Below are 15,381 nucleotides of genomic sequence, written 5' to 3'. Positions count from 1 at the left end.
TAAGAAAGAACTGCAGATGCTGGAAAAATTGAAGGTAGACAAAAATGCTGGAGTAACTCAGAGGGTGAGGCAGCATCTATGGAGTGAAGGAACAGGTGACGTTTCGTGTCGAGACCCTTCAACCTGATGTGGGGGTGGGGGCGGAGACAGTGGGCTGTGGGAGAGCTGGGGAGGGGAAAGAGGGAGAAAGCAGGGACTACCTGAAATTGGAGGTCAATGTTCATACCGCTGGGGTATAAACTCCCCAAGCGAAATTTGAGGTGCTGCTCCTCCAATTTTCGGTGGTACTCATTCTGGCCATGGAGGAGGCCCAGGACAGAATGGTCGGATTCGGAATGGGAGGGGGAGTTGAAGTGCTAAGTCACCAGGAGATCAGGTTGGTTATTGCGAACTGAGCGGAGGTGTTGGGCGAAGCGATCGCCAAGCCTACACTTGGTCTCACCGATGTACATCAGCTGGCACCAAGAGCAGCGGATGCAATAGATGAGGTTGGAGGAGGTGCAGGTGAACCTCTGCCGCACCTGGAAAGACTGCTTGGGTCCTTGAATGGAGTCAAGGGGGGAAGTAAAGCGACAAGTGTAGCATTTCCTGCGGTTGTAAGGGAAAGTGCCAGGGGAGGGGGTGGTTTGGGTGGGAAGGGATGAATTGACCAGGGACTTACGGAGGGAGCGGTCTCTGCGGAAAGCCGAAAGGGGAGATGGGAAGATGTGGCCAGTGGTGGGATCCCGTTGGAGGTGGCGAAAATGTCGGAAGATTATCTGTTGTATGTGACGGCTGGTAGGGAGGAAGGTGAGGACAAGGGGGACTCTGTCCTTGTTATGAGTGGGGGGATGGGAGTGAGAGCAGAGCTACGAGATATAGAAGAGACCCTGGTGAGAGCCTCATCTATAGTCGAAGAGGGGAACCCCCATTCCCTAAAGAATGAGGACATCTCCGATGCCCTGGATTGAAACACCTCATCCTGGATGCGCCATGTTGCTCATGTGACTATCTTGAATACAAAAAGCTTTTAGGGGTGGCACAGTTGCACAGCAGTAGAGTTGCTGCCTTACAGTACAGAAACCTGGGTTTGATCCTGACCATGGGTGCCGTTTGTACGAAGTTTGTACATTCTGCCTGTGACTGTCTTTTCTCTCCGGCTGCTCAGGTGTCCTTCAACATTCCAAAGATGTGCAGGTTTGTAGGTGAATTGTTTTTTGTAAATTGCGTTCTGTAAATTTTTTGTAAAAACCTAGTGGGTGCAAAAGTGAGTTAACTAGTGTACGGGTAATTGGTGGTTAGTGGGGATTCAGTATATCTGTAAACAAAACATAAACAAAAGATTGTGTTTTGCAATTTATTGGTGCTGCAGTGCTGTTTTAAAATTGTTGGATGAGGGGAAGATGACAACGAGGCATATAAACAGTAAAATCAATCTGGAGGACCGTGAAACTAGTGGAATTAGGGTGGGGGAGGGACGGAGAAAGTGAAATCATGTGTTACTTGAAGTGGGAGAAATTAGCATTCATTCTGCCCATGTGAAATATGAGGAGCTGTACCTCCAATTTTCATTTGGCCTCACTCGTGTTTAGCAACCGGGAGGTCAAGTAGGCCCAGGTCCACGTACACTGAGCGAAGGTGTTCAGCAAAATGATCGCCCAGTCTGCGCTTGATCTCGCTGATATGTAGGAGTCCACACCTAGATCAGCAGGTACGGTAGATGAGGTTGGAGGAGGTGCCAGTGAACCTCTGCCTCACCTGAAGGGACTGTCGGGGTCCTTGGACAGAGTCGAAGGAGGAGGTATAGGGACAGATGTTAAATCTCCAGCAGTTGCAGGGGAAAGTGCCTCGGGAGAGGGGCGGTCTGGGTAAAAGGATGAGTTACCAGGGAGTTGCGGAGGGAACGATCTCTACGGAAAGCGGACAGGGGTGGCGATGGGAAGGGTGGCTAGTGGTGGGTTCCCGTTGGAGGTGGCAAAAATATTGGATGATTATGTGCTGGATGCCACAGCAGATGGATTGAAAGGTGAAGACAAGGGGGACTCTGTCCCTGTTGTGACTAGGGGGAGGGGGAGCAATATCCAATTCTATGTTTGAAAGGGAACTCTCGAAGGTATTTATTTTATTTTTCCATTTTCAGTGTGGTTTTCCAAACATTACTGGGATAACAAAATAATATCTTGCAATTTAATATGGAGTGCACAAATAAACTGAATACAAAGTATCACAGCATCAATACTGACTTCTATTTTTATGCAGATAGTGTAAAATGACTTGCTTGTCACACAAAGTCTTTTACTATATAACTTTATTATATGCACTACACACATCATGCACTAGCTGTCCGTGGTCATCACAGGAGCTAGAGAGAGAGCTGGAGGTGGGGAAGCTACAATTATACTGGAGACAATGGGGCGTGGTTAGTAGTGGTGAGGTCACTATGTTAAAGGAGCATGCACTGATCTACATCCTTCCTCTTGGAAACAAGAGCGACCACGGCTCATACGCTAGAATCAGAAACCGCGCAGGGACCGGTTAGAGCATCTCATGATACAGGCTACTCGCACACTCCGTACCGGGCAGGCGGCTTGACCAACCGCCCAGAGCGGGTGAGCAACCCGCCTTCCCCTTCAACCGCAGGAGCCGCAGGGACGGGGGCAGGGACGGGGGCAGGGACGGGGGCAGGGACGGGGGCAGGGACAGAGACGGGAGATCCGGGTGAAGAGCGCCCAGGGGAAGGAGGAGAACGGGGAGGCGAAACAGGTACACCTGCAGGTGAGGCAGGAGAAGGAGGCTGGCGTGTGCGGGGCACAGAGAGCTGAGAGGGCAGTGCCCGGGGCATACGAGGAGTGACAGGGGCAGGAGGTGTTTCGGGCAGTGGGGAAGGGACAGGCGGAGAAAACGGGTCTGCGGGAGGCGGAGCAGGCTCGTTGACAAGCAGCAGGTGCTGGCGGGACCGACGGTACACGGTGCCCTCGTAGTCAACCAGGTATGACCGTGGAGAGTCAGCATTGCCAACGACAACGGCCAGCCGGTGATGACCGGAGGGGGACTGCATCCGGACAACCTGGCCTGGGAACAGATGGAGGAGGAGACAGGACGACTTGTCAAAGGAGCGCCTCTGGATGATCTGCTTCTCGATGATGCGCTCCTTGACAGCGGCAGGGCTGCGGACCGTGGGCTTGAGGGATTGCTGAGAGACCGGGAGAGGAGGGCGGGTGGTGCGGGACATGAGGCGCTGGGCAGGCGAACCGAGTGCGGGGTCCCGGGAAATGTTGCGGAGGTTGAGGAGGGCAAGGTAGAAGTCAGAATGAGAAAGCCGACAATGTTCCAGCAGCTCCTTGGCGCTGCGGACAGCGTGCTCCACAAGGCCGTTGCTTTGCGGGTATTCGGGGCTGCTGGTGATGTGGCGAATGTTCCAATGGGTGGCGAAGGCACGGAACTCTGCGCTGGAAAACTGGCTGCCGTTGTCGGATTGGAGAGTCACCGGGGACCCAAAGGTTGAAAAGTGGCGGCGAAGCTTCCCGATGACGGCAGCAGACGTGAGGGAAGGCAGCTGGTCCACCTCGAACCAGCTGGAGTAGGAGTCCACCAGGACCAGGAAGTGTTTGCCACGCCATTCGAATATGTCAGTGGCGACAGCCATCCACGGCAACTCGGGAGCCGGCTGCTGCATGAGAGGTTGGCGTTGTTGATGGGGCCGGAGACTGTTGCAGGCAGCACAGGTGGAGACCCTGTCCCGGATGTCCTGAACCATGCCAGGCCAGTAAAACTGGCTTTGGGCCTGGGACAAAGTGGCCTCCACCCCGGGGTGGCCGTTGTGGGCGGTTTGAAAGTAATGATCCCGCAGAGCGGCCGGCACCACGACCTTGTGACCCTTCACCACCACGCCGTTGTGCAGCACCAATTCATCCCGAACCAGGAAGTAGGGCACGGCACCAGCCGGTAGGGAAGAGCGTCGGTCAGGCCAGCCACGGCGGATGACGCCCGCAAGCTGTTGCAAGGCAGGATCAGCGGCAGTGTGTTTGACCAGGGACTGCATCTGCCAAGAGGGAACAATGTTAACGTTCAGTACCATCAGGTCAGACGATTCGTATGGATGGCAGGTAACGGAAGGGAGCGGAGCACGGGACAATGTGTCGGCCACGAACATCTCCTTGCCCTTGCGGTACACAATTTCGAACGTGAAACGCTGGAGCTGCAGCATCATTCGCTGCAAACGTGAAGAGGCCACATGGATAGGCTTGTTCAAGATAGAGACCATTGGCTGGTGGTCAGTTTCAATGGTGAAGGTGTTGCCCAGAATGTAGTCCTTGAATTTGAAGCATGCGAACACCACGGCAAGGAGCTCCTTATCGATCTGAGCGTAGCGCTGCTCAGCAGGGGTCATGGTGCGAGAGGCATAGGAAACAGGCAGCTGCCGATTGTCATAGAGCTGCAGGCAGGCAGCACCGAGGCCGAACTGAGATGCATCGCAAGTGAGGACAATTGGCCTGTTTAAATCAAAGAACTTGAGAGTCGGGGTGCGTGCGAGCTTGGACTTCAGGGCCACGAATGCCGACTGGTGATGCGGGAGCCAGACCCAGGCATTGTCCTTCTTGATCAGCTCCCTCAGGGGAGCACTCAGTTCGCTGAGGTCGGGTATGAACTTCCCTAGGTAGTTGACCATGCCCAGAAAGCGCTGCAGGCCGGGCACGTCGGTGGGAGCGGGCATTTCGGTGACCGCTGCCGTCTTCTGGGGGTCTGGCTTTAGACCCCCAGCCGTGAAAACGTGGCCTACGTAAGTGACTTCCGGAACGCGGAACCGACACTTCTTCGGGTTGAGTTTGAGATTGATCTCACGAGCCCTGTCCAGGACCTGGCGGAGGTGCAGGTCGTGCTCAGCGACGTCCCTCCCGTACACCAGAATGTCATCCACGATGATAGCGCACGGCAACCCGGCAAACAGCTGTTCCATGGTGCGCTGGAAAACCTCGCTTGCTGAGTTGATCCCAAAAGGCATGCGGAGAAAACGGAACCTGCCGAAGGGTGTGATAAAGGTGGTCAGGAAGGAGGAACGTTCATCCAGAGGGATCTGCCAGAAGGAGCTCTTGGCATCTAGGACCGAGAAGACTGTGGCCGGACCGACCTGTGCAGCGATGTCCTCCACTGTCCGCATGGGGTAGTGCGGGCGTTTGATGGCGAGGTTCAGGTCTTTCGGGTTGATGCAGATCCTGATCTCGCTTTTGTCCTTCTTGGCAGCGACGACCATGGTGGAGACCCACCGGGTGGGAGCACTCACCTCCTTGAGGATGCCCATGGCCACCATGTCACGCAGTGTGGACTCCACGCGGCCCTTCATGGCGAAAGACACACGGTGGGCAGCTCTAATCACCGGGTTGACACCCGGGTCAACAACGATTTTGTAAGCACAGGGCAGCTTGCCCAGAACGTCATCAAAACGGTCGGGGTACTCGCTCGGGGGGTCCATGGGAGCCTGCACCAGGTGGATGTCGCGGTGGAAAGAGACCAAGCCAAAGTCCTGGCATGCACGGGCGCCCAGCAGGGTGACGTTTTCGGAATCCAGCAGGAGAAAAGTGAGGGGCCGAGAGGTCTCAAGAACTGTACAGATAAGCGTGGCCTTCCCCACAGGGACCAGAATACCTCCCCCATAGGCATGAAGGCGGGAGTCATCGGGAGTAACCCTCTCCCCAGAACTTATCTGTTTGAAGAAGCTAACAGACATAACATTGGCAAAAGCACCAGTATCGACCTTCGCAGGGAAGGAGTGTCCATTCACAGTAACGTGTACAGAGGGATCTGTTATCAATGCAAGTGCACCCAAAAGCGAAAACACAGTTGAATCACCGTGGGAGGAGCTCGTATCAGAGTCAGGGAGTTCATCCGGCTGGTACACGGAACCAGGCGCGCTATCACAATCCACAAGGTTGTTTAGACTCCTCCTAGGAGCAGGGACAGGTTTCCCACGAGATCGACATGCCGCAGAAAAGTGGTTCAGCTTCCCGCAGGAATTACAAGTTTTACCCTGAGCTGGGCACACGTTGAATTGGTGGGAAGAGAAATTACAATTTGGGCAGCGACGAGGGGTGACCTTAGCGGGCGCAGCGGCGGTGCCCTGGCGTGGCGGGCCATTGATCCACCGGCGGCCAGCAGTACCGGTGAAGTTAATGTCCTGGGACACCGGTTGAGATACGGAGCCAACAGCAGAGGCCATGCGAGCGGCATGCATAGCTTCCCTTAGCGTTAGATCAGGCTTCATCAGGAGCTCGTCACGCAGCTTAGAGTTCAGGAGACCGTTGACCAGGACGTCCCTGATCATTTCGTCCGGTGTTATCGCTTCAAGGCGGCACCGCCGAGCCATATGACGCAAAGAGGCAATGAAAGCGTCTATATGCTCACCGGGAGTCTGACGCTTTTGGAAGAACTTAAAGCGCTCGATAATGTTATTGGTAGGGATATCGCATAGGGCAGTGAATTTGGCTATGAGACATACCGGGTCGTGACGGTCTTCACCAGGGGCGAACTCGAACGAGGCATAGTGTTCCATTGCCTCCGGACCAGCCAGGTTGAGGAGCAGGTGAGCCTGTACAGCAGGAGTGGCACCAGGATGAGCGATTGCGATATAGTGTTCATAGTCGCGCTGGAAGACAGTCCAGCGGTGTACGATGTCCGTGTCAAAAACGAGCGTGTCGGGACGACGACACGAGTTGGACATAATAAGAATAGGGGGGGTGGGGACACAACTGGGAGAAAACAAATAATAAAAATAAAGCCGATGAACAGGAGACGCGAGTCTACCGCTGTGACACCATGTAAAATGACTTGCTTGTCACACAGTCTTTTACTATATAACTTTATTATATGCACTACACACATCATGCACTAGCTGTCCGTGGTCATCACTGGAGCTAGAGAGAGAGCTGGAGGTGGGGAAGCTACAATTATACTGGAGACAATGGGGAGTGGTTAGTAGTGGTGAGGTCACTATGTTAAAGGAGCATGCACTGATCTACAGAAAGGAACTCCAGATGCTGGTTTATACTGACGATAGACACAAAGAGCAACTCAGCAGGTCAGGCAGCATCTCTGGAGTAAAAGGATGGGTGATGTTTTGGGTCAGGATCCTTTTTCAGACTGTAATTAGAGGGGAAGGAACTATAGTAAGAAATGGCCAGAACAAAGTAGCGCTGGCTGGACCTCCAGTCTTCTGTTGCCGGCCCTGCTCTGTTCTGGCCTTTTCTTCCTCCAGTTCCCTCCCTTCTACTTTCAGTCTGTAGAAGGGTCTTGACCCAAAACATCACCCATTGTTTTTCTCTAGAGATACGGCCTGACCACTGAGTTACCCCAGTACTTTGTGTCTATCTTTTGCCTTCTACTTTGGCTGCTTCCTGCTTTGTTCCTACAAAGCAATGTTACTTTAGTTTATCTAGTTACCTAGAGCAGTATGATTATATAACTAATCTGATCACAATCATTTCTAAGTATTTAAGAAGGAACTGCAGATGCTGGAAAATCGAAAGTACACAAAAATGCTGGAGAAAGCGGGTGCAGCAGCATCTATGGAGCGAAGGAAATAGGCAATGTTTCGGGCTGAAACCCTTCTTCAGTCTGAAGAAGGGTTTCGGCCCGAAACGTTGCCTATTTCCTTCGCTCCATAGATGCTGCTGCACCCGCTGAGTTTCTCCAGCATTTTTGTGTACCTATCATTTCTAAGTACTTGTTTTGGAAAGAAAGTGTATCTTCTCACTATTTTTTGGCTGTTTCAGCAGGCCAGCTGCTTGTCCAACAGTGTTACCCTGATGTGGAAAATAGATGCAGGAGTAGGCCCTTCAAGCCAGCACCGCCATTCAATATGATCATGGCTGATCATCCAAAATCAGTATCCTGTTCCGTTTTTCCCCCCATATCCCTCGAAAGCCCTAAGAGCTAAATTACAATTGGGTTGTAATGACTCAACTCTTCCTTCATTATGTTGCACCACTGGGAAATGACTAAACATCAGAACCAAATATTCTTGTATTCCACATCATGATGCACACGAAAGGTCACCCATTCCTTCTCTCCAGAGATGCTGCTTCTCCTGCTGAGTTACTCCAGCATTTTGTGTCCATTTTCAGTGCAAATCAGCATCTGCAGTTCCTTCCTACACATCATAGTATGGGAATTTTGGGGGGAAGCAGGGCTCTTAATTAGAAAGACGTAACAAGGAACTTCAGACGCTGGTTCATAACAAAAAGACAAAGTGCTAGATTAATTCAGCCAGTCCATCGGCATTCTCTGGAGGATGAGGATAGGTGAAGCTTCTGGTTGGGACTTTTTGTGGTGCGGGGGTCAGGACCAGGAGATCCTGGAAGCCCTGGCAGGTCGAGTGCACACGGTGAAATTAGAAATACCATCTTGCAAATCATTTAAACCACAAATCCTTTGGAACAGAAGTATCAATACAGTTTATTCTTTTAGTGCATAAATATAAGAGGCTGAAGCAATATTTTGCAGCCTTTTGACTTTGTAGGAGATTGCATCACAGTGCATACATTTTTTATCATTAACGGGCAACATCTTATAATATAGCTGCATATAAGTACAAATTTACTGCATTCTGCATTTAAAGTTGAAGGTTTCATCATAGATTGAGAAAGTACACCTAATTAATATTTAATCATGAATATATTAGTATTCTTCACCAGGCAATCCACAAGCAAAAATCATTTTATTCTAATGACCAAAGGCAGTCTATTTAAATATAGATAAGCTGAAATTTGTAAACTTCAGAATCTAACGTACCAAACATAAGAGGATTGATAGTGAACAACAATTGTTCTTGTGTTATCGATGGGAAAACAAAAGCGTATATTCAACGACGTATTGATAGGTCTTGCTGGTTTTTGAGAATTGAGGTCACAGCTTTGAGAATGAGTTTCTCTTTTAGTAAACAATGACAGATTATCAAACAGTTAATTATATTAGATGGATGAAACATACCATGAATAGGGTGGGACAACGTCAAAGATTTTTAGGTCACATTTTTAGTTTGAATTAACAATTAACAATGTAGAAGTGAGTGGAAAAGTGTGCAGAACGCAAGCCGCACAATTGCCGTAGGTCCAAGCCACCTGAGTTCCATATTAAATTGACACTTTGAAAATATTATATATCATATTTTCTTGCTAGATTCTTTACATCTTCAGAGGTGAACTCATTGCTCTTCATCTGTGACAGACTACTAAAGAGTTGTTGCTCCTGTTCCCTCCCTTTACCAACGATCACTGATGCAATCTGCACAAAAATATAATATATTTAAATTATTTATCGCAAATTAGTTTCAAGGTTAAATACAAGCTGTAATAACTTCTCTGTCATTTAATTTTATAAGTGCATTTGACAATGTGCATCATTTCAACATGTGTTTTGTGTATAGTTCACCTTCTTTTCATTAGCATGATATTTCATGCATTGGAAATATCCAGAAGTCTTCCTGAACCTCTAATGTTGGTCCTATTGTTTTGAAGATAGTGAGTCTAATACCTGTTTGATGAATTAGACGAGTAACTTAATCTTGCAAGCTGTCAACTCAAGACGGATGTTTTTGGGGTTTACCAGGCCACTGGGATAAATGGGAAAACCCATCAAATCATTAGGGAAACATTTAAAGTGAAGGAGAAATGACTGTTCAGACTCTACACCAAAACTGCGGGCAACCATTATTTTGACACTTCTTGGATAATCATTCCAATTACAGAGATTACCAATAACCAGTAACAGTGCCAGATGTCTTTTTTTGTACTTTGTGCTTGGAAGTAGGGTGCTCAGAGGGAGATGGGAGAAAAGATCAGAAACATCATGCTGTACATGTTTGCATGCTGCATCCTTCTGCTATATGCACTGGAAAGAGTAGGGGAAGGGGAGGATCTAAAAAGAGTCAGGAGGAGTTAGTATTTCATGGCTAGTGGTCACCCTTCTCCCGGCAACTGGTTATGGCCCTCTGCCGATTCAAGTGCTCTAAGCACTTCTTAAATCCTATCAGTGATCCAGCTTCCCCCAATCAGGCAGTTCATTTCAAGTAGTTACACTCTGGGTGAAAAAAGATCCCCCTCAGATTCCCTCTAAATCTCTTACCCCAAATCTATGTCCTCTTGTTTCATCCACCTCATATATAGGGGAAAGTTTCCTGAATTTCCTCCTCAAAACCCTATCATTCAGATGTTTTGCCAGTAACTTCATGCAACTGATGTTAGGTGCACACATGTATTGTTATCAGGCCATGCTGTCTTGAAGAGGAAGACATATTGCTATGTTAAAATAAAATGATTTCCCCCCAATTTAAGATCTTTATTACTGGTTCATCCTTGTCCTTTTCCATAACCACTTTAAAATATATAGAATGTGTAGAATGGAACTGCTGATGCTGTTTTATACCAAAGATCTGAATTTGAGGAAGTACATTCTTGCTATTGAGGGTGCAACGTAGGTTTACAAGGTTAATTCCCGGGATGACGGGACTGCCACATGATGAAAGAATGGAGCGTCTGGGCTTGTATACACTGGAATTTAGAAGGATGAGAGGGTATCATAGAAACATATAAAATTATTAAGGGATTAGACACACTAGATGCAGGAAACATGTTCCCGATGTTGGGGGAGTCCAGAACCAGGGGCCACAGTTTATGAATAAGGGGTAGGCCATTTAGAACTGAGATGAGGAAAAACTTTTTCACACAGAGAGTTGTGAATTTGTGGAATTCTCTGCATCAGAAGGCAGTGGAGGCCAATTCACTGCATGCATTCAAAAGAGTCAGATAGGGCTCTTAGGGCTAGTGGAATAAAGGGGCTTGGGGAGAAGGCAGGAATGGGGTACTGATGTGGATGATCAGCCATGATCACATTGAATGGCAGTGCTGGCTCGAAGGGCCGAATGATCTGCTCCTGCACCTATTGTCTATGTATCTATGTATAAGATACACACAAGGTAACTCAGCGGGTCAGGCAGCATCCCTGGAGAAAAAGGATGGCTGACGATTCGGGTCGGGACGTTTCTTCAGATTGAAAGGTGAGGGGACAGAATTGGAGATAAGAAAAGGCAAGAACAAAGCAGGGCCAGTAACAAATGACCAATGAAGGATGGAGCCCATGATGCCCATTGTCAGCTGGGGATGTGGTGATAACAAAGTGATACAAAGATACGGACAGTGGAACTACAGTAGTAGGACAACTAGTTGGGGAGAAGAGGGAATGCATGGGTACTTGAAAAAGTTATGGTCACTATCTCCAAAATGATCCTCCACAGACACTCCCTTTACTTGATCAGATACATACGCCAAAATAAAGTCCAGTAATGTTTCTTCTCACATTAGTTTATTTACACAGTGCATAAAATGTACCAGCTCTTCTCAGCCTTTCCCAATCCTATGTGAGAAACTGAAATTCTCCATTACCAAAACCCTAATTACCCAAACCCTAATTTTATTGCATCTCTCTAATATGTGCCTATATACACATGTTCCTCCATCTCCCATTGACTATTGGGTGGAGGGCGACACCCTCTTTGATTCTGATCCCTATCTTTAAAAAAAATGTAATTTAATGCCCCTGTCCCACTTAGGAAACCTGAACGGAAACCTCTGGAGACTTTGCGCCCCACCCAAGGTTTCCGTGCGGTTCCGGGAGGTTGCCGGAGGTTGCAGGTAGTGGAAGCAGGTAGGGAGACTGACAAAAATCTCCGGGAACCGCACGGAAACCTTGGGTGGGGCGCAAAGTCTCCAGAGGTTTCCGTTCAGGTTTCCTAAGTGGGACAGGGGCATTAGGATAGATCGTGGAAACACGCCCTTCGGCCCACACTGACCATTAATCACCATAGACATAAAAAGCTGGAGTAACTCAGCGGCTCAGGCAGCATCTCTGGAGAAAAGTAATAGGTGCCATTTCGGGTCGAGATCCTTCTTCAGGGTGTGAACCAGGGAAAGGGAAATGAGAGGGACAGATGGTGATGTAGAACATATGAATGAAAGATATGCAAAAAAGTAACAATGATCAAATGTGCAGTGAACTCTTTTTAAATTGATCAAAATTGAGAGGGTAGACATAGGGAATATAAAGTCACAAGTAAATCCAGGACAGACTTCAGTAGAAATGTTGGTTTGAAGAGAGGGGTTAGAAAATGGAAACTGCTGTCACAATAAGTGGTTGAGGCTCAGATGCTTCAAGAGTTAGATAAATATATGAAGGAGAAAGGAATAAAAGGATATAAAAGGAGAGCGGTACAGAGCTTTAAGAGGGAGTTAGATGTGGCCCTTGTGGCTAAAGGGATCAGGGGGTATGGAGAGAAGGCAGGTACAGGATACTGAGTTGGATGATCAGCCATGGTGAATGGTGGTGTAGGCTCGAAGGGCCGAATGGCCTACTCCTGCACCTATTTTCTATGTTTCTATGTTAACACCAGTAAATTCTAAGCAATTTTTAAAATAACAATACTTTAAGCAACACATACCTGAAATCTTTCTGCTTTGCACAGGTGAACAAGATGCTGATACACAAGATTGGGATACTTTTCTAAAAGATGTTCCTTCAAAGCCTGAATAATCATAGTGAACACATCAGCTTCCAGTTTATTACTCATCATGGATGGTAAATCTTCTGGTTTTACATTTCTTAGCAACTCTGCACATCCAGCAAGATTGTTCTCAGCCTGCATATCATTCAGTGCTTGCCAAAATTCATATGCATTTGCAGGCTCTAAATTAACTCCTTTTTTTGAAGGCGAATAAGAATTTTCAAAAGCTTCTTTTCTATGTGAAGTACAGTCATTTATTACAGAATCCTCTTTCCCAACATTAAGATTAGAAATATTTTCACACTCTGTAGTTTTGTCTTCATTCTCCTCTTCATCACTATCAGCGACCTTTTAAGAGATAAAAATGGAAAAAAAAACAAAGAAACTTAAAGATGCCAAAAATATTGTTTAAAGATAGATTATTGTATTTGAGAAAGGTGGACAAAATTACAGAGAATGAACCTACAAGCGGACTGCCTGATTAAGATTTGGACTTCTCATCATGCTTGTCTCACGATCTCAGTACTGCTTTCACTGGATAAAACTAATAAAATAAACAATAAGCGTCTAAAATTTCTGCTATTGCAGGATTTTTATTGGAAGAAATTTAAACCTTTAATGCTGTGAGAGACATGGCAACAATGTATGATTGTTTTCTACTGTGCAAACTCACTGGATTTTGAAAGGTTGAGTGCTTATATGTAGTGATAAGGTCAATAGGTAGATTTTAATACTGTCTAGATAGGAAAGCAATCACAGAAATGACCTTTAAGAACTTTACATATAAAGGCAGTAACGTTATTACTCCCCACCTGCTACCGCTACCACGCATTCCAGCCCAGAGTACAGAGGGGAGAATTCTACGGATGTGGTATGTTATCGCTCAGTCCGTCTTAACCTAGCTGATCTCCCTGTGGCCCAGCACTTCAATTCCCCCTCCCATTCCCAATCTGACCTTTCTGTCCTGGGCCTCCTCCATTGTCAGAGTGAGGCTCAGCACAAATTGGAGGAACAGCACCTCATATTTCGCTTGGGTAGCTTACACCCCAACGGTATGAACATTGACTTCTACTTCTCTAACTTCAGGTAGCCCTTGCTCTCTCTCTGCATCCCCCCCCCCCCCCCCCCCCCTTCCCAGTTCTCCCACTAGTTCTACTGTCTCCACCTACATTCTTTCTTTGTTCTACCCCCTCCCCTGACATCAGTCTTAAAAAGGGTCTCAACCCGAAACGTCGCCAATTCCTTCTCTCCATAAATGCTGCCTCACCCGCCGAGTTTCTCCAGCATTTTGTGTCTACCTTCGATTTTACCAGCATCTGCAGTTCTTTCTTAAACATTGTGTGTTAATGAATGAGGCATACTGACCACTACATATCAATGAGCTTTACCACTTTTACCCATGGAATGAAATACCACAGCAGGGCACTCTGGTATCAACAATAACTTAATATTGTTTCACAGAAGATCGACATTTACGGAAACATTATCAAATTTAAAGAAGAGAGTGAAGCTAGTCCTGGGAAGCGCTGAATTGATTGAAAAAGAATCAGAGGTGATAATCCATAGATTAGAAAAAAAATATTTGAAAAGCAGAACAACATAAATCAATGAAGAGTCATCCATCAGCTTGAAATATTAATTCTGTTTTTTTCTCGACAAATATTTTATGACCTGCAGGGTATCCCCTGCATTTTGCTTTTTTCAGAATTCTAGCATCTGCAGTTTCTTTTTATGTTTATAGTTTTAAGATGTGTCTATTTCGTCGAATTTAATATGTTAAAAGTTAAGATAAGAAAATAATTTGATATCCTGGGTTAAACACTCATCCATAAAAATGTATCAGGAAGGTCTGCATTGAGTTAAATAATTTAGTCAAAGTATTCCAAGTGACTATTGTTCTAATTATGGAAGTTTGAGCAGCTAGCCAAACTCACAATCCACACTCACAGTATAAGAATGCTTATTTGGCTGAGAATCCATTGACTTCTGAAAGTAGAAATGCACTCATCTAATGCCCACACTTTCTTGAAGACCCAAAATAAAGCAGAGATATTGGATTAACCCAAATGAGAAAATCTTTTGTTACTTTGATTAAACTTAAATGCCCAGAAAAATATTTTAATTTAAATATTAATATGCCTGCTTTTTAAAGTTAGCATTCCACTCGAATCTGGGAAAAAAATAGCAAAGTGGCAGGTAACATTTTTACAAAAAAGAATAAACTTCCTTATTTCTACTTAATTGAAGCAAAATAGCAAAAAGTGAAAGTATTGATAAAAATGCACATTAAGTTAAATTTAAATTTATTTGGTAAACCTACAATTTTGCTTCTTATGTACAATTGTGATCGTTCATCTAAATATTAAGTCTCGTCTTGTTTGTCTGTCTGTCTGGAAGATCAGAACTACACCAAAATGATATACAATAGCGCAAAAATGTTTGCAGAATCTTACTCTGCTTTTTCCCGTGGTCGTTAGTATCAGGTTTCTTCACTTTTGATGTTATATTTCACGTTATTGATATTTAAAGTTTAAAAAAAAGCTAACTTTGAAAATAATGACTGCCTGTGAGTGGAAGACTTTTCCAGCAGCTTCCAGTGATGATGTCACAGTGGCATCTCAGTCATCCAATCACAATGGGATCTCAGTCACACGCTGCAGTGAACATTCCAAAACTGAAAATGACATCACGATGTGATCTCTGCTGCCAATACAGAAGCCATGAGAGTTGACGGAGTGGGGGATGGGAGGAGATGAAATGTTATTTAAACATTGTCTTTGGTGGGGGAGTGTGAAAGGGGAGAGGTGAGGGAGGGAGTGACTGAGGGTATGGAAAAGCAGAGGGAAGGAGAGGTG

The 15,381-nt window shown here is 46.5% G+C and overlaps 1 protein-coding gene across 1 annotated transcript in view; it reads right to left on the bottom strand.

The window, feature by feature from the left end:
* Nucleotides 1-8,399: 8,399 nt before the first annotated feature.
* spag1 (sperm associated antigen 1) overlaps nucleotides 8,400-15,381 on the bottom strand; it is a 71,875-nt gene continuing 64,893 nt past the window's right edge. Inside the window, exons 14-15 of the mRNA XM_033018939.1 lie at nucleotides 12,464-12,874; nucleotides 8,400-9,255 (exon numbers count right to left, since the gene is read on the bottom strand). Coding sequence (XP_032874830.1) covers nucleotides 9,127-9,255; nucleotides 12,464-12,874 — 540 coding nt within the window. The 3' untranslated portion in view covers nucleotides 8,400-9,126. The remainder of the gene's footprint in view (nucleotides 9,256-12,463; nucleotides 12,875-15,381) is intronic.

This window comes from Amblyraja radiata, chromosome 4, assembly GCF_010909765.2.
Source record: "Amblyraja radiata isolate CabotCenter1 chromosome 4, sAmbRad1.1.pri, whole genome shotgun sequence".
In the NCBI taxonomy this organism is placed as follows: Eukaryota; Metazoa; Chordata; class Chondrichthyes; order Rajiformes; family Rajidae; genus Amblyraja; species Amblyraja radiata.
This window is presented reverse-complemented; position numbering and strand designations above follow the sequence as displayed.